At 42.4% G+C, this 18656-nt stretch overlaps 1 protein-coding gene across 2 annotated transcripts in view; it reads right to left on the minus strand.

Annotated features, from left to right (window-relative positions):
- Positions 1-18656, minus strand: part of LOC106585286 (MLX-interacting protein) — a 45663-nt gene that overhangs the window by 19749 nt on the left and 7258 nt on the right. The window contains exons 2-8 of one of the 2 annotated variants that reach the window (XM_014171354.2): positions 7092-7198; positions 6663-6748; positions 6293-6382; positions 5366-5401; positions 3117-3357; positions 297-386; positions 3-97 (exon numbers count right to left, since the gene is read on the minus strand). In XM_014171354.2, the coding sequence (XP_014026829.1) occupies positions 3-97; positions 297-386; positions 3117-3357; positions 5366-5401; positions 6293-6382; positions 6663-6748; positions 7092-7198 (745 nt within the window). Of the gene's footprint in view, positions 1-2; positions 98-296; positions 387-3116; positions 3358-5365; positions 5408-6292; positions 6383-6662; positions 6749-7091; positions 7199-18656 lie in introns of both variants that reach the window. The other variant, XM_014171353.2, reaches the window with a different exon arrangement.

Raw genomic sequence — 18656 nt, forward strand, 5'->3', positions numbered from 1 at the left:
ACCTGGGATTGAGAGCTGCTGCTGTGTAGAGGAGTGGCGGATGAGGCAGTGAGGGAAGCAGAGGGGAAGATGGGCTGACGGAGGCTATGAAATAAGTCTGGAAGAAGAGTCTCTGGGTTAGTTTGAATTAGTATAACATCCACTCTCCCTCATAAGTGTTAGGATATGCCACCTGCCGTATTACACTTACCGTATGAGAGTAACCTGGTGCTCCAGGGTCCTGTTAAAGAGTTTGTGCACTGTGCAAGTGACATTATTTTAGAGTTTGCCGTTGTGGCAGAGTGCATTGTCATTACCTTGTAATTGCTCATAGGAGTCCATAAAGTCCAGGTTGGGCTGTAGGGGGATGAGTCCAGGCTGGATCATGTCTGCGTTCCCTGCATGAGCTATGGGGAACATGGATGGGGTGTGAATAACAAACAGACTTTTAGATCTGGTTGGAGGAAGGTTTGTGTGGATCTGAGTAAATAGAAACAGGCTTGGTGTATGGCAGGGCTATTCAACTGGCGGCCCGCCTGGCCAGATCAGGCCTGGTTATCAATTTAGAATGGCCCTTTGATCAATGAACATTAATAAAAAAGAACAGCTAAAAAAAATCCCCCCAATATCCAATGTTAAGTGCCAAAAGGAGCCCTCGTTCAATATTCTTCAATGGGAGAATCTGTTTTCCTGTAGTCCCACCCATTAACTGCTGTCTGTCAATATCACCCAACATACAAGGTACAGCAAATCAGAGCTGCTAACAGGTGTACAGGGTCTGTTTGCCCGCCTATTGTCTCTTTCACCGCAGATGAGATCACTACACTGCCTGATACAGCAGAGCATGATTGGAGTTAAAAAAACATCACAGACTCAGTTATGGCTATCATAAACTTTATCCAATCAACATCTAGCCTGCAACATCGCTTGTTCCGTAGTCTGCTGAGCATCATGATCTACTTTTACATACATTTTTCTACATTTTGTTGTGTTACAGACTACATTTTAAAATTGATAAAATTTAGTTTTTGTGTCACTGATCTACACACAAAACCCCATAATGTCAAACTGGAATTATATTTTTTAGAAATGTTTACAAATTAATAAAACATTTAAAGCTGAAATGTCTTGAGTCAATACGTATTCAATCCTTTTGTTATGGTAAGCCTAAATAGGTTCAGGAGTACAAATGTGCATAACCACCCTGCAGGCCAGAAGCATACCACCCTGCATCCCACTGCAAGCTTGCCTCTGAAGATAAGCAGGGTTGGTTATGGTTGGAAGACCAGATGCTGCTAGAAGTGGTGATGGAGGGCGAGTAGGAGGCACTCTCCTCTGGTCTAAAAAAATATCCCAATGCCCCAGGGCAGTGATTGGGGACATTGCCCTGTTTAGGGCGCCATCTCTCAGATGGAATGTTTAACAGGTGTCCTGACTCTCTGTGGTCACTAAAGATCCCATTGCAATTATCGTAAGACTAGGGGTGTTAACCCCGGTGTCCTGGATTAATTCCCAATCTGACCATCATGGCCAACTAATCATCCCCAGCTTCCAATTGGCTCATTCATCCCCCTCCTCTCCCCTGTAATTATTCCCCAGGTCGTTGCTTTAAATGAGAATGTGTTCAGTCAACTTCCCTGGCAAAATATAGAACAATAAATTGCAATGACTCTGTGTTCAATAATAGTGTTTAACGTGATTTTTAAATGACTACCCCATCTCTGTACCCCCCCACACACAATTATCTGTAACGTCCCTCAGTCAAGCAGTGAATTTCAAACACAGATTCAACACAAAGACCAGGGAGGTTTTTCCAATGCCTCGCAAAGAAAGACACCTATTGGTAGATAGGTTAAAAAAAACAGATATTGAATATCCCTTTGAGCATAGTGCAGTTATGAATTTAACACTTTGGATGGTGCATCAATACACTCAATGACTACAGATACAGGCGCCTTTCCTAAATCAGTTGCTGGAGAGGAAGGAAACAGCTCAGGGCTTTCACCATGAGGCCAATGGCTGTAATAGGAGATGACTGAGGATGGATCAACAATATTATAGTTACTCCACAATACTATCATAAATGACAATCAAAAGAAGGAAGCCTGTACAGAATGAAAATATTCCAAAACATGTATCCTGTTTGCAATAAGGCACTAAAGTAACACAAAAAAAATAGGAAAATAAATTACATTTTTGTCCTGAATACAAGTGTTACGTTTGGGGCTAATCCATCACAACACATCACTGAGTGCCACTATTCATAATTTCAAGAATGGTGGTGGCTGCATAATGTTTTGGGTATGCTTGTCATCGGCAAGGACTAGGGAGTTTAAAAAAAAAAATAATAAACAGAATAGAGCTAAGCACAAGCAAAATTCTAGAGGAAAACTTGGTTCAGTCTGCTTTCCAACAGACAAATGTACCTTTCAGCAGAACAATAACCTAAAACACAAGGCCAAATAGTTGCTTACCTAGATGACATTGAATGTTGCTGAGTGGCCTAGATACATTTTTTTTACTTAAATCGACTTGAACATCTATGGCAAGACTTCAACCAACTTGACAGAGCTTGACACATTTTTTCAAGAATGGGAAAATATTTTACAATCCAAACAGATAGAGACTTACCCAGAAAGACTCACAGCTGTAATCGCTGCCAAAGGTGATTCTAACATGTATTGACTCAGGGGGTTGAATAGTATCTCATCAAGATATAATTGTGTTTTATTTTCCATTAATACAAAAAAATAAAAAATGTCATCCACTTTGACAGAGTATTTTGTGTAAACCGTTGACAAAAAAATGACAATTAAATCCATTTAAATCCCACTCCGTAATAACAAAATGTGGAAAATGTCAAAGGGGTGTGAATACTTTCTGAATGCACTGTATCTAGCAAAAATGTTCATATCAGATGTTTGTTTTTTGTGACATCTTCAATCAATTAAATTGACTTAATTTGGGACTACAGAGGAGGGATAAAACATTTAGTGACATGATTGAAAAACCAAACTATTTTCAAAACAAATGTGTTATTTCCCCCCTGTAAATAACCTTTTTCAAATCTGGCCCCTGTAAGAATATAGTTGATAAGCCCTGGTATATGGAATGGGATGTTGTTGGCGGGCCCTCACCTATTTCCCTGGGATTGGGCCAGGCCATGGGCTGGTGGGAGGCCAGCGTGGAGAAGAGTGTGTCAGAAAACTCTGACATTAGCACGTCCATGTCAAAGAGTGGGTCCATCTCCATGGGGACGGGTGACTCACGGCTCTTGCGAGCAATGCGGCGCCCAGCCATTTCCTCATCCTGATAAAGGGACACACGGAAGGTGTCTGGAAAGACCTCCCCAAACAGCGAAAACTGTTCTTCCGGCCCCTTGGGGTGTTCAAAATGCAACAAGCCAGCCAGTCAGTTACACAAAAAAACATGCAGTGCACATATTATACAGTATAGTCACACAACTAATTTATTTAACAGAGAAAGATGAAACAATTATGAAACATGCACATCGCATACTCAAATTGATTCCAATCAGTCTTTCTAATGAGACATCAGAAGAGATCTTTGTGGGCTATACTCGGCCTTGTCTCAGGATGGTAAGTTGGAGGTTGAAAATATCCCTCTAGTGGTGTGGGGGCTGTGCTTTGGCAAAGTGGGTGGGGTTATATCCTGCCTGTTTGGCCCTGTCCGGGGGTTTCATCAGATGGGGCCACAATGTCTCCTGACCCCTCCTGTCTCAGCCTCCAGTATTTATGCTGCAGTAGTTTATGTGTCGGGGGGCTAGGGTCAGTCTGTTACATCTGGAGTATTTCTCTTGTCTTATCCAGTTTCCTGTGTAAATTTAAATATGCTCTCTCTAATTCTCTCTTTCTCTCTCTCGGAGGACCTGAGCCCTAGGACCATGCCTCAGGACTACCTGGCATGATGACTCCTTGCTATCCCCAGTCCACCTGGCCATGCTGCTGCTCCAGTTTCAACTGTTCTGCCTGCGGCTATGGAACCCTGACCTGTTCACCGGACGTGCTACCTGTCCCAGACCTGCTGGAACCCTGACCTGCTGGAACCCTGACCTGTTCACCGGACGTGCTACCTGTCCCAGACCTGCTGTTTTCAACTCTCTAGAGACAGCAGGAGCGGTAGAGATACTCTCAAAGATCGGCTATGAAAAAGCCAACTGACACTTACTCTTGAGGTGCTGACTTGTTGCACCCTCGACAACTACTATGATTATTATTATTTGACCATGCTGGTCATTTATGAACATTTGAACATCTTGGCCATGTGCTGTTATAATCTCCACCCGGCACAGCCAGAAGAGGACTGGCCACCCCTCATAGCCTGGTTCCTCTCTAGGTTTCTTCCTAGGTTTTGGCCTTTCTAGGGAGTTTTTCCTAGCCACCGTGCTTCTACACCTGCATTGCTTGCTGTTTGGGGTTTTAGGCTGGGTTTCTGTACAGCACTTTGAGATATCAGCTGATGTAAGAAGGGCTAAATAAATACATTTCATTTGATTTGATTACGGATAATCATGAATGAATTGTGAATAACGATGAGTGAGAAAGTTAGAGGCATAAATAGCATACTCCCTCCAAAAAATGCTAACCTCCCCGGTTATTGGTACTGGTGAGCGGTTAGCATGTCTTGGGGGTATGATCTTCGTGTCTAACTCATTCACGATTCATTCCAGATTTTCTGAAATCATGGTAGTATCCACATGAATATTCAGAAACATATTATATTTTTCTTTATAATAAAAGACTACAAAATTACATAATACATCATTGACCATTAATTTATATTGGGCACAACATAATCTAATTTACAACTAACACAAACTGCAAACGCATCCAACAAATTTGTAGAGTCACAAGCTGGATGTAGTCATTGTGTGCTAGGAATATGGGACCAAATACTAAACTTTGACTACTTTAATACACATAAGTGAATTTGCCCAAATACTATTGACGCTTTCAAATGGGAGAACTAGATGCATAAAGTGCTTACATTTGTAAACGGTAAAACAGATATGTATGAAAATACCCTCAAATAAAAGGTGAAATTCTGTAGTGTTCCCTGATATACAAAAGTTGATCTCAAATCCAAAATGCTGAAGTATAGAGACAAATTAAAAGTTTTAACTTCACTGTCCAAATAAATAAGTAGGAGAGTGAGTGTATGTGTACTCAAAAACAGCATTAGAACATAACCTATAACTTTAATGAATTCATTCTGTGACATTAATAACCTATTATTTTCCATTTTCACATTAAATTTCAGATGTTGAGATTATTTGGGTGTTAACCTTATTTCCCCTCACACTACTTTGCTATTACCAAATTTGAATAGAGGCAGCACCACACACAAGAACGCTTAGAATGCATACCTTGAGAAGGCTTGAGAGATCGTCATACTTGTGCTTCTGTAACTGTGACAAATTGGAAGATCAATGTTAATTGGCAGACTCACATATTGAATGAATAACATGAAGTAGAGCATAGTAAATGTAGGATATTTACATTTACATTTTTACATTTTAGTCATTTAGCAGACGCTCTTATCCAGAGCGACTTACAGTAGTGAATGCATACATTTCATACAATTTCATACATTTTTTTCTGTGCTGGCCCCCCGTGGGAATCGAACCCACAACCCTGGTGTTGCAAACACCATGCTCTATTAAACTGGTTGCCTCACAACCCAGTTAAAGCAACTGACAATAACCTAAAATAGGCATACTGCTGCTTAGTCTTAAACATTAGTCAACTTTGTTTAATTGCGACATAGCGGTACTTTTTAAAACGTTTTTATTTTACCCCTTTTTCGTGATATCCAATTGGTAGTTACAGTCTTGTCCCATCGCTGAAACTTCCCTACGGACTCGGGAAAGGCGAAGGTCAAGAGCCGTGCATCCTCCGAAACATGACCCTGTCAAGCTGCACTGCTTCTTGACACAATGCTCGCTTAACTCGGAAGCCAGCCGCACCAATGTGTCAGAGGAAACACTGTCCAGCTGACTGCCGAAGTCAGCTTGCAGGCGTCCGGCCCGCCACAAGGAGTCGCTAGAGCCGCGATGGGACAAGGAAATCCCGGCCAGCCAAACCCTCCCCTAACCCGGATGACGCTGGGCCAAATGTGTCTCCCGGTCACGGCCAGCTGTGACACAGCCCGGAATCAAACCTGGGTCTGTAGTGATGCCTCAAGCACTGCAGCCTTAGACCGTTCCGCCACTCAAGAGGCCTAACATTGCGGTACTTTAATCTAAACACAGAAAAGGCACCATTTCAGGAAATAACAAAATCCATTACTCTACCCTTTTCTTGAAATATGTCCTCCACTTGTGATACTCTCGAATTACAATTTCAATTCTTCTTTTCCAATATTTCCCCTCTGTGGCTATTGCCTACAGAAGATAGAGGGGGAGGGAGAAAAGAACGTGGGAAGAGGTTGACAGAAAAGTGATAAGCAGTAAGGAGGGGTGAGAGACATGGGTGGGAGTAGAACAGAGAGGGGGAAAAAAAAAAAAAATCATATAATTGATAATGAAGAGCGACATGCGAAGGAGCCAAAACGATACGTATGGGATAAAAAAAAGTGATCAGAGAGAAGAGTCTGGTTATTAGGGTGAAGCAGCGGTATGGTAGTGTTGCCTATATACCCAGCAATCCACTACCCTTCCTTACCTCTGCCGGACGATGGTCCTCTATGTCCACGGTGCCATCCAGAGGAGTAACAAAATGGCAGACAGGGTTCTCTCGCTTCTCCACATCTGTAGAGTAGAACACATGCAAGAGCTACCAGTTGTGTGAAAATAACACACCAGCTTACTAATTACAGAATATACCTAATATAATTGAGAGCAGATATCAATTTACCCAGATTGATTAAATATGATTTGTACACATTAACTGTAGACTATACTTCTCAATCAGAAGGTGATTCAAGTGCCATTCAGTGGCTCTCCAAACCCAACCCTGGATACCCCTGCACAAGCGTTAATCCCATACTTCATTCAGCCAAGTTAAACCTGGTTGTTACTTCATTACAACAGTGGGGTTACTGTTTCTAGTGAGAGACAGAATAGAGTATGAAGCCATATGTGGAGCTCTTACATTGCATGTACCAGGCCCTCCAGATAGCATTGTTGAGCCGGATCTTGTCTCTCCACAGCAACTTCAGGCCTTTGAAGTTCTTCCATTTTGGTGACACCAACTTGCCGCTGAAAAGGAAGAAGATAACACAAGCATGTAAATGACCTACTCAAGTGGGAAAGGTGCAGGTTGGCAAAATCAAGAGGTAATGTTAACAGTGGAGTTAGAGGTTATCATAGAACAAGTATGGATGTCACCCCTGATTTCAGACAGCTCAACCTTCCCTTTATCCTAAGTGTAGGCAGGCTGCCTTGACAGTAGACACACTCCATGACTCCAACTCTGAAAAGGGCAACATAACACATGCGTCCATAGGGACTAAGTAGGCCACCGTTGAGAGGGAGACTACACAAAACACAACAGTGAGAGGCAGAGAGCATAGGTGAGGCAAAGACAAGGCAGTGGAGGTTTTAGCATGTTCTATCAATCATGAACAACTTCATGTTCTATTTCACACCGAGGCTTGGTGGTTATCGAGGGGGAGTGTTGGAAAGATTTTTCGCATTGAGAGAGGAACTGCCGTCATTGACAATGGATGTAAAAAAAATAAAATAAAAAGGATTAAAATAAAAAAAGACCTGGTTGACTTTCTGTGTAATGAAAAGAAAATGTGTCTCCTTGTCTATGCAACTGACATATTTGGGAAACTGAATGAACTGAACGCAAGCATGCATGCAGGGGAAATACAAAAACATTATACAGATGAGTGACAATCAGTGGATTCAAAGGAAATAATTCTTATTGGAGAGAGTCCTTCATGCCCCCTTCCCTTGGCTGTGCATGTATCTAACAGAAAAATATGACACAATTGTATTTGTCACATGCGCTGAATACAACAGGTGTAGACCTTACCGTAAAATGCTAACTTTACAAGCCATTAACCAACAATGCAGTTAAGAAAAATAAGAGTTAGGAAAATATTAACTAAATTAAAAAAGTAACACAATAAAATAATAATGACGAAGCTATATACAAGGGGCTCAGGTTAAGTCAAGGTAATTGAGGTAATATATACATGTAAGGTAGGGGTAAAGTGACTATGCATTGATAATGAACAGCGAGGAGCAGCAGCGTAAAATCAGGTGGGGGGTCAATGCAAATAGTCGGGTAGCCATTTGATTAACAGTTCAGCAGTCTTATGGCTTGGAGGTAGAAACTGTTAAGCAGTCTTTTGGACATATACTTGGTGCTCTGGTACCGCTTGCCGTATCTATGACTAGGGTGGCTGGAGTCTTTAACAATTTTTAGGGCCTTCCTCTGATAGCGCCTGGTTTAGAGGTCCTGGATGGCAGGAAGTTTGGTTCCAGTGATGTACTGGGCCGTACGCACTACCCTCTGTAGTGCCTTCCGGTCGGATGCCGAGCAGTTGCCATACCAGGAGGTGATGCAAGCAGTCAGGATGCTCTCAATGGTGCAGCTGTAGAACTTTTTGAAGATCTGAGGACCTATGCTAAATCTTTTCAGTCTCCTGAGGCGGAATAGGTCTTGTTGTGCCCTTTTCACAAATGTCTTGGTGTGTTTGGACCATGATAGTTTGTTGGTGATGTAGACACCAAGGAACTTAATAAAGCTCTCAACCTGCTCCACTACAGCCCCATCGATGAGAATGGGGGTGTGCTCAGCCCTCCTTTTCCTGTAGTCCACGATCACCTCCTTTGTCTTGATCATGTTGAGGGAGAGGTTGTTGTCCTGGCACCACAATGCCAGGCCTCTGACCACCTCCCTATAGGCTGTCTCATCGTTGCATGTGATCAGGCCTAACACCGTTGTGTCGTCAGCAAACTTAATGATGGTGTTGGAGTCGTGCTTGACCACGCAGTAGTGGGTGACCAAGGAGTACAGGAGGGGACTACGCACGCACCCCGGAGGGGCCCCCGTGTTGAGGACCAGCGTGGCGGATGTGTTGTTTCCTACCCTTACCACCTGGGGGCTGCCCGTCAGGAAGTCCAGGATCCAGCTGCAGAGGGAGGTGTTAAGTCCCAGGGGCCTTGGCTTAGTGATGAGCTTTGAGGGCACTATGGTGTTGAACACCGTGCTGTAGTCAATGAACAGCATTCTCACGTAGGTGTTCCTTTTGTCCAGGTGGGAAAAGGCAGTATGGAGTGCAATAGAGGTTACGTCATCTGTGGATCTGTTGGGTCGGTATCTGAATTGGAATGGTTCTAGGATTATGGTGTTGATGTGAGCCATGACCAGCCTTTCAAAGCACTTCATGGCTACAGATGTGAGTGCTACGTGTCGGTAGTCATTTAGGCAGGTTACCTTGGTGTTCTTGGGCACAGGGACTAGGGTGCTCTGCTTGAAACATGTAGGTATTACAGACTCGGTCAGAGACAGGTTGAAAATGTCAGTGAAGACACTTACCAGTTGGTCAGAGCATGCTCTGAGTACAGTATCAGTAAGTGTCCCACACGAGTGATGACTGCTCACCTCCAACGATTAGAAGAACACTTTGGGACCTACTTCCCAATCCGTTTGACTGTGATCCTGGCTCAGTTGATATGCCAGTAAGTAAAATCTAACAGCTGATCGAGCTGTCATGTGACCGAATGCTGCAGATAACGTATTTGGCTATTTCAGCCACACCCGTTGCTGACAGGTTTATAAAATTGAGCACTCAGCCATGGAATCTCCATAGTGGAATGGCCTTGCTGAAGAGCTCAGTGATTTTCAACGTGGCACCGTCATAGGATGCCACCTTTCCAAACAGTCAGTTTGTCAAATTTCTGCCCTGCTAGAGTTGCCCCGGTCAACTGTAAGTGCTGTTATTATGAAGAGGAAACATCTAGGAGCAACAACGGCACAACCGCGAAGTGGTAGGGAACACAAGCTCATAGAACGGGACCACCAAGTGCTGAAGCACGTAGCGAGTAAAAATAATCTGTCCTCGGTTGCAACACTCACTACCGAGTTCCAAACTGCCTCTAGAAGCAACGTCAGCACAATAACTGTTTGTAGGGAGCTTCATGAAATGGGTTTCCATGGCCAAGCAGCCATACACAAGCCTAAGAACACCATGCGCAATGCCAAGCATCGGCTGGAGTGGTGTAAAGCTCGACGCCATTGGACTCTGGAGCAGTGGAAACACGTTCTCTGGAGTGATGAATAACGCTTCACCATCTGGCAGTCCGACGGAAGAATCTGGGTTTGGCGGATGCATAGTGCCAACTGTAAAGTTTGGTGGAGGGGGAATTATGGTCTGGGGCTGTTTTTCAAGGTTCGGGCTATGCCCCTTAGTTCCAGTGAAGGGAAATCTTAACAGTACAGCATACAATGACATTCAGGATGATTCTGTGCTTCCAATTTTGTGTCAGCAGTTTGGGGAAAGCCCTTTCCTGTTTCAACATGACAATGCCCCCATGCACAAAGCGAGGTCCATACAGGTTTCTCGAGATCGGTGTGGAAGAACTTGACTGACCTGCACAGAGCCATGATCTCAACCCCATTGAACACCTTTTGGATGAATTGGAAAGCTGACTGCGAGCCAGGCCTAATCATCCAACGTCAGTGCCCGAACCCACTAATGCTCGTGGCTGAATGGAAGCAAGTCCCTGCAGCAATGCTCCAACATCTAGAGGAAAGCCTTCCTAGAAGTGTGGAGGCTATTATAGCAGCAAAAAGGGGACCAACTCCATATTATGCCCATGATTTTGGAAAGATATGTTCGACGAGGTGTCCACATACTTTTGGTCATGTAGTGTACCTGTGTGAAGCTGGATACAGTGCTCTCGTCTGCATTAAACCCAAATATCGATCCAGTTTGGATGTGACAGCAGAGACGAGGTGCGCACTGTCGAAAAACGCCCCCTGACTTTGAGAATCTCCGACTCGACATGCATTAAGCACACCCATCTCATTAGTGGTGGTGAGATAATATACATTATGTCAGTCATTTGCAATTGACTGTCATAGCCCCACATTAAAAGTAGGCTATGTGATGGTGATTTGAGAAGACAATCAGAAATACTGTTAGAATGTTTTTCAATCGACTGCCATAGCCCCAAATAAAAAAGTTAACATTGGGTGTTAATTACATGTTTCTCACTTGGTTGGGGTTGCAATCATTTTTCGCTTTCAACATAAAAAAATTATGTAAAAACTTTATTTAACTAGGCAAGTCAATTAAGAGCAAATTCTTATTCACAATGACAGCCTACACCGGTCAAACCCGGACGACGCTGGGCCAATTGCGCACCGCCCTATTGGTCGTGCCCAAAAAGGTTTGGAATCCCTGGCCTAGTATAATCTGTTTACTATAACTAAAAGTGCAGTTCATAGGGCTGAGTCAAAAACAGGAAGACAGAGGCTATCAACAGGACAAGAAAAAAACAGGAACAACGGGACATTCATATGTGTAGGACTAACAGGTTGCGCCACAGCGATGGATGTTCCCCCTACAGACATGGCTAAGGCCAGTGTTTAGTTGGTCGCTCTACACAGACGGGTTGCCTCACACAACGCTCCAGCTTACACTTCTGTAGAAGTTCCGGTTTCAGTTGGGACAGAGAGGCTGAGTCAGAAATGGACGTGCGTCACCGGTGACGTCACTGCCATATCCGCTTGTTGCCCTATTTAAACATGAGCAGTTCCCGGGCAGGAATTCTATCTTTCCCTTTTTGAACTTTCCATGAGAATCTGGGGAAATATGCAATGTTTTTGGTTGACATTAAAAGTTGCCCAATGGCCCGGGGCAGGTAAACTCGGGAAAGGTACAAGTTTGTCACAAAGACAACCTTTATTTCACATTGATTCTAGTGTTCCATTTGTTTAAAACAACAAAAAATAACCAAGGCCAAGTGATCCCAGTTCTTTTCCCTACATTCTCTCTACCCTCCGTGGCTCACTCACTCAATTCTGATCAGACCACTCCCTCTAGTCTATTCACACGCCTGCTGCACAAAAAAGATCCCATTAGACCTATAGAAATAATGCCTATAAAACGTATTTAACTGATGGGATACACAAACAAAACTATAGACAAGCTACATTCCTTGCTTAATCACGACAGCTTTATCACAAATCATCGTTCCAACGGCCAAGGACTTAACATGCGTTTGTCAAAACACCACGCAGAGAGAACGTTTGTTAAATGCGTCGTTGAAGCATGTGTTGATACTGAAAAATAGGCAGCGCTGCTCTCGGATCACCTTTCCACACTGCACAAAAATATAAACGCAACATGTGAAGTGTTGGTCCCATGTTTCATGAGCTGAAATAAAAGATCCCAGAAATGTTCCAAATGCACAAAAAGCTTATTTCTCTCAAATTTTGTTTACATCTCTGTTAGAGACAATTTCTTCTTTGCCAAGATATGCTACACCTGTCAGGTGGACGGATTATCAAAAAGCTGATTATACAGCCAGATCATGCCTCCCAAGTTGCGCAGTGGTCGAATGCACTGCATCGCAGTTCTTGAGGCGTTACTACAGACCCGGGTTCGATCCCATGCTGTGTCACAGCCGGCCATCCAACCACAGCCCACGTGTATGGAGTCGTGTGGGCGAGCAGGTTTGCTGATGTCAATGTTGTGAACAGAGTGCCCCATGGTGGCGGTGGGGTTATGGTATGGGCAGGCATAAACTATGGACAACAAACACAATTGCATTTTAACTATGGCATTTTGAATGCACAGAGATAGGTGACGAGATCCTGAGGCCCACTGAGGCCCATTTTTGTTTAGGTCTCTGTGACCAACAGATGCATATCTGTATTCCCAGTCATGTGAAATCCATTGGTTAATTTATTTGAATTGACTGATTTCCTTACATGAACTGTAACTGAGCAAAAAAAATAGCATTTATGTTTTTGTTCAGTATATATTAAAATCTTACCTTAACAGAATACTTTCACAATACTGAGAATGGATCATCTCCTAGAGAGATATTACCACCTATGACTGCAAATATAGGAGGGTTATTCTAATGCTTACCCAATAATAATGCACTAAAATCACAGATTTGGCACATCATTGAGCACATGCTGTTAGGCCTACACATGAAATATATTGAGGCAAATATTACAGAAAGTAGCCTACAATTAGCCAAATATAACTCAATTGATTTAACATGAAATTGATTTAAATGGGATTTAAATATATAGGCCTATAAAGCCTATACTCTTTATCTGAAACGTCTTTTAATCCTTTGCTTATTTGTAACAACTGAAAAGACATTGGAAACTTTGTATTTGTAGCCTAGTCAACATCATTCTGGAGTTATCGGCAGTCAGAGAGACAGACAAACATCTTGATTCTGTGTTTATCGGATATCTTCGTTAGATGCAAAAAACATCTAACGACACACTTATCTGGTTCGTATTGCCTCAGAGGCCAGGTTGGGGCTGGTTCTATGAGAGGTCTGAGGCAGTCGGTAAATGACGAGCATTTCAAGTGCAACTTTACTAACAATGGTTTTGGGAAACAGCTTGGAGATTTAACGTAGCTCCTATGAAGGTTCTAACGATGAACTTAGCCGTAAGATGCTTTTGGGGAAATTTCGGTAGCGCAAGTCGCAGCTCAAATGGCGCTTGCAGTCCATCATTTAGCAAACCACCTCGCAACTCTAGCAAGTGTTTTTCAGTTTAAATTACCCAATGACAATGGGCATAGACTCTATTTACTATGTATTTTGCCTAGAAATGGAATGAAGTGAACTGAAACTATCAATGAGTCAAGGATATGTCCTTCCACTTTAGCCAAGTTGATAGGTACAAAGCCTCCTGAGCCGGATGCCCATATCACCCATCCACTTGGCTACATGTCTACAAATGTAGCCACTAGCCACAGCATTGGAGATTCCTGGGGACACCAGGCATTAAAACCTCTCCATCTATGACAGCCTAGGTGAGGACACTTGTTGCTCCGGACGCCCTACCCAACCCCCCAAGTGAAAGGCAACACTTTGCAGGTGGGTGATGCATTTGTGCCGTGTCAAGCCATTTGAGCAAGTGCCAAGGTCGAGTGTACATGAATGTGGTAGACTGGCCCCGTTTAAGGAACTGCAACGTGTCTGTCAACCTTTCTCACTCATAATAGTTGCACATTGGCATTCACTCTTGACCTTGGCACTTGCTCAAATTGCTTGACACGGCACAAATAAATCACCCACCCGCACCGTGTTGCCTTTCACTTGGGGGGGTTGGGTAGGAAGTGAGCGTCCAGAGCAACAAGTGTCCTCACATGGGGTGTCATAGGTGGAGAGGACATTTGTAGATTTGAAGAAAAACTACTATGAGTGAAAAATGTTGACAGAATCGTTGTGGTTCCTTAAACTGGGCCAGTCTACCACATTCATGCGCATCTTCAAATGCAGTGTAATAAAAAAAAAAAAGAGGAATGAGTTTGATTTTATGGTGGACTCTTCAGGCGCTGTCCTATTGTGTAGCAAAACAGGGTTACCTGGACCGTCTACATTGCACTACACTTTTGTTGCTCTAAGAGAGAGCCAAAGTGCTAAAGGAATCCAGATTATCGACCATGTAGTAAAGGGTGTGGTTCACTAGAGATAAACTGTCAAGCAGCGCTTACCTGACATCACTGAGGGATGACCTTAGCTTGACATCTAAGGGATGACCTTAGATTATGAGAATGAAAGCGCAAAAAATGCTGTTGATTTAATTGGCCAAGTTTGTATTATGTACCTGCACCATGGCCCCACCACCTACATTTAGTTCAGGTTCTGAACGTCTGTCATTGTTCTCTACATCCACTAAACCTTGTCTGCAGTAAAACTAGAGCAAAGGTTGCGGGATGAGCGATGGTGCCAATCCTTGGCAAGCAGAGAGCTGTAAAGGAATGCAATCTCCCTTGCACAGGTGTCATATCATGTGTTGACATGGGTTGAGGGTGTTCCGAGAAGGAGCAACACAGACTTTTATTGCAAAACCCCTGTCAGCAAAGTGGTGCTCAGGCTCTTTTGCATTGCCTGGGCATCTGGTGTCAAGAGTCCTCTCCACACTCAGCACATCAAGCATGGCTAAACATCAGGCTGTAAAATCCCAACAATCCAGGGTCCATTCTCTCAGCAAAACAGGGTGTGTATATGTCTGTCTGTGTTTGGCACTAGACAAAAACCTGCATCTGAGTGATTCCTTATAAAATGCAGACAAAAAAAAAGACCATGATTTGGGGGATTTTCACAAAATGTAATCCATAGAATAGTCCTTTGGGGGAAGGATTGTTGACATATTTGACCGTTGTATCTAAAAGCATAATTAAGAAATAATTTCTCAAAGTTGGTATATTTATGACATTTTGCTCTTACCCAGGGCTCCTTTAAAGCGGCAATAAGCATATTCCCTCTCATGTTTCTGTAAACATCTGAGGGATGGAGAAATGTAACCACTCTCAAATGTATAGACAGAGCTATGGATGCAAGGACTGACTATCCAATATTCAAAGTCCTTGTTTAAACCAGGGGTATTAAACTGGTGGTCCGCGGCTCCCTAGGGGTCTGCAAAGGTACTGCAGGGGGTCCCACAAAAATCATTTTTATTTCAATGTTTTTATGAATATCGCTAGCAACAGAACAAACATGTTTTATTACATAGGCCTACCTACAGTACAAAATAGAGGAATATCGTATTTCTAATGATGTCAACTTTATTTCTCAGCTCATAATATTGAGGAAATTACATTAATTGGAGCCAATTGACCCTTCGCTATGCTCAGCCTGCATTGGTTACTGTTTCAAACTCTGACAACATTTGACCAGGATGCCCAATTCCCCATTTAACCACTCACGAAATCTCCTCACAATGATCTCAAACTGTGTTTCTAATACACATTGAAATTAAAACAGACTACCCCTTGCTAATCAGGAAACTCGTGTATGTTGTGGTAGACTGTCATTACAATTGCTTCACGGGAACCTGGTAAAATTATGTTAGTAGTGTGGCTAGCCACTGAATGGCTCAAATTCACTGTCAGCGTACAGTCAAAGCTATAACCACTTTTGGAACTAACTAGTGCTCTCAAATCATATCCCGATGTCAACTGCAGATGGGAACAGCATTCATAACATTTTAGCACAAGGGAAATGGTGGAGCGATTTCTGCATAGTACATATTTAATAATGAAAAGCTGAAATGTCTTGAGTCAATAATTATTCAACCCCTCTGTTAAGGCAAGCCTAAATAAGTTCAGTAGTAAACATGTGCTTAACAAGTCACATAATAAGTTGCATGGACTAGCTGCGTGCAATAAGTGTTTAGCATGATTGTTGAATGACTACCTCTTCTCTATACCCCACACATACAATTATCTGTAAGGTCCCTCAGTTGAGGAGTGAATTTCAAACAAGAGATTCAACCACAAAGACTAGAGAGGTTTTCCAATGCCTCACAAAGAAGGGCACCTTTTGGTAGTTGGGTAAAAATAAGCAGACATTGAATGTCCCTTTGAGCATGCTGAAGTTATTATTAACACTTTGGATGGTGTATCCATACGTACAGTCACTACAAAGATATAGGCGTCCTTCCTAACTCAGTTCCCAGAGAGGAAGGAAACCAGTCAGGGATTTCACCATGAGGCAAATGGTGACTTTAAAACACTTACAGAATTGAATGATAGGAGAAAACTGATGATGGATCAACAACAATGTAGTTACTCCACAAAACTAACCTAAATGATGAGTGAAAAGGGAGCCTGTACAGAATAAAAAATATTCAAAAACATCCATCCTGTTTGTTATAAGGCACTAAAGTATAACTGCAAAATATGTGGCAAAGAAATTAACTTTATGTCCTGAATACAAAGTGTTATGTTTGGGGCAAATCCAACACATCACTGAGTACCACTCTCCATATTTTAAAGCATTGTGGTGCCTGCATCATGCATGGGTATTCTTGGCATCGGCAAGGACTGGGATTTTTTTTTTTTTTATAAAATAAATGGAATAGAGCTAAGCACAAGCAAAATTCTAGAGGAAAACTTGGTTCAGTCTGCTTTCCAACAGACACATTCACCTTTCAGGAGGACAATAACCTAAAACACAAGGCCAAAACTACACTGGAGTTGCTTACCAAGACGACATTGAATGTTCCTGAGTGGCCTACTTACAGTTTTGACTTAAATTGGCTTGAAAATCTATTGCAAGACCTGAAAATGGCTGTCTAGCAATGATCAACAACCAAATTCCCAGATCTTGAATACTTTTTTTTTTTTTGAAGTGCAAATATTGTACAATCCAGATGTACTAAGCTCTTAGAGACTCACAACTGTAATCGCTGCCAAAGGTGATTCTAACATGTATTGACTCAGGTGTGTGAATACTTACATAAATGTGATATTTCTGCATTTAATTGTCAATAAATTTGCAATCATTTCCAAAAATATGATGCACATACTTCTTTCAATTTTCTGGGGGGGGGGGGGGGGCTAACGTATGATGGGGGTCCCTGGGTTGCCAGTTTGCCTAGGAAGTGGTCCTTGGGGAAGGAAAGGTTTAAACAATTTGAGACTGTATAGGGTTTGTTTAGATTTATTTGTTTACAAATACTGGAGCAAAACAAGCTTACAATACTGCTTAAATGTTTGGGGTCACTTAGAAATGTCCTTGTTTTTTAAAGAAAAGCACATTTTTTGTTGATTAAAATTACATCAAATTGATCAGAAATAGTGTAGACATTGTTCATGTTGTAAATGACTACTGTAGTTGGAAACGGCAGATTTTTTTGGGAATATCTACATAGGCGTACAGAGGCCCATTATCAGCAACCATGTGTTCCAATGGCACGTTGTGTTAGCTAATCCAAGTGTATAATTTTAAAAGGCTAATTGATCCTTAGAAAACCCTTATGCAATTAAGTTAGCACAGCTGAAAACTGTTGTTCTGATTAAATAAGCAATAAAACTGTGCCTTCTTTAGACTAGTTGAGTATCAGGAGCATCAGCATTTGTGGGTTCGATTACAGGCTCAAAATTTCCAGAAACAAAAGAACTTTCTTCTGAAACTCGTCAGTCTATTCTTGTTCTGAGAAATTAAGGCTATTCCATGAGAGAAATTGAATGGAAACTGAATATCTAGTACAACGCTGTGTACTACTCCCTTCACAGAACAGCGCAAACTGGCTCTAACCAGAATAGAAAGAGGAATGGCAGGCCCCGGTGCACAACTGAGCAAGAGGACAAGTACATTAGAGTGTCTAGTTTGAGAAACAGACACCTCACAAGTCCTAAAGTGGCAGCTTCATTAAATAGTACACGCAAAACACCAGTCTCAACGTCAACAGTGAAGAGGCGACTCCGGGATGCTGGCCTTCTAGGCAGAGTTCCTCTGTCCAGTGTCTGTGTTCTTTTGCCCATCTTAATCCTTTATTTTTATTGGCCAGTCTGAGATATGGCTTTTTTTCTTTTGCAACTTGGTCTAGAAGGCCAGCATCCCGGAGTTGCCTCTTCACTGTTGACGTTGAGACTGGTGTTTTTCCATTACTGAATTATTTAACCTAACAAATCAAACCTAAAACTTGTAAACAAGTCATTGTTATTCATTGTAACCTAGTAAACAATTAATTTAGACCTTGTGTTAA

This window comes from Salmo salar, chromosome ssa24 (genome assembly GCF_905237065.1).
Source record: "Salmo salar chromosome ssa24, Ssal_v3.1, whole genome shotgun sequence".
In the NCBI taxonomy this organism is placed as follows: Eukaryota; Metazoa; Chordata; class Actinopteri; order Salmoniformes; family Salmonidae; genus Salmo; species Salmo salar.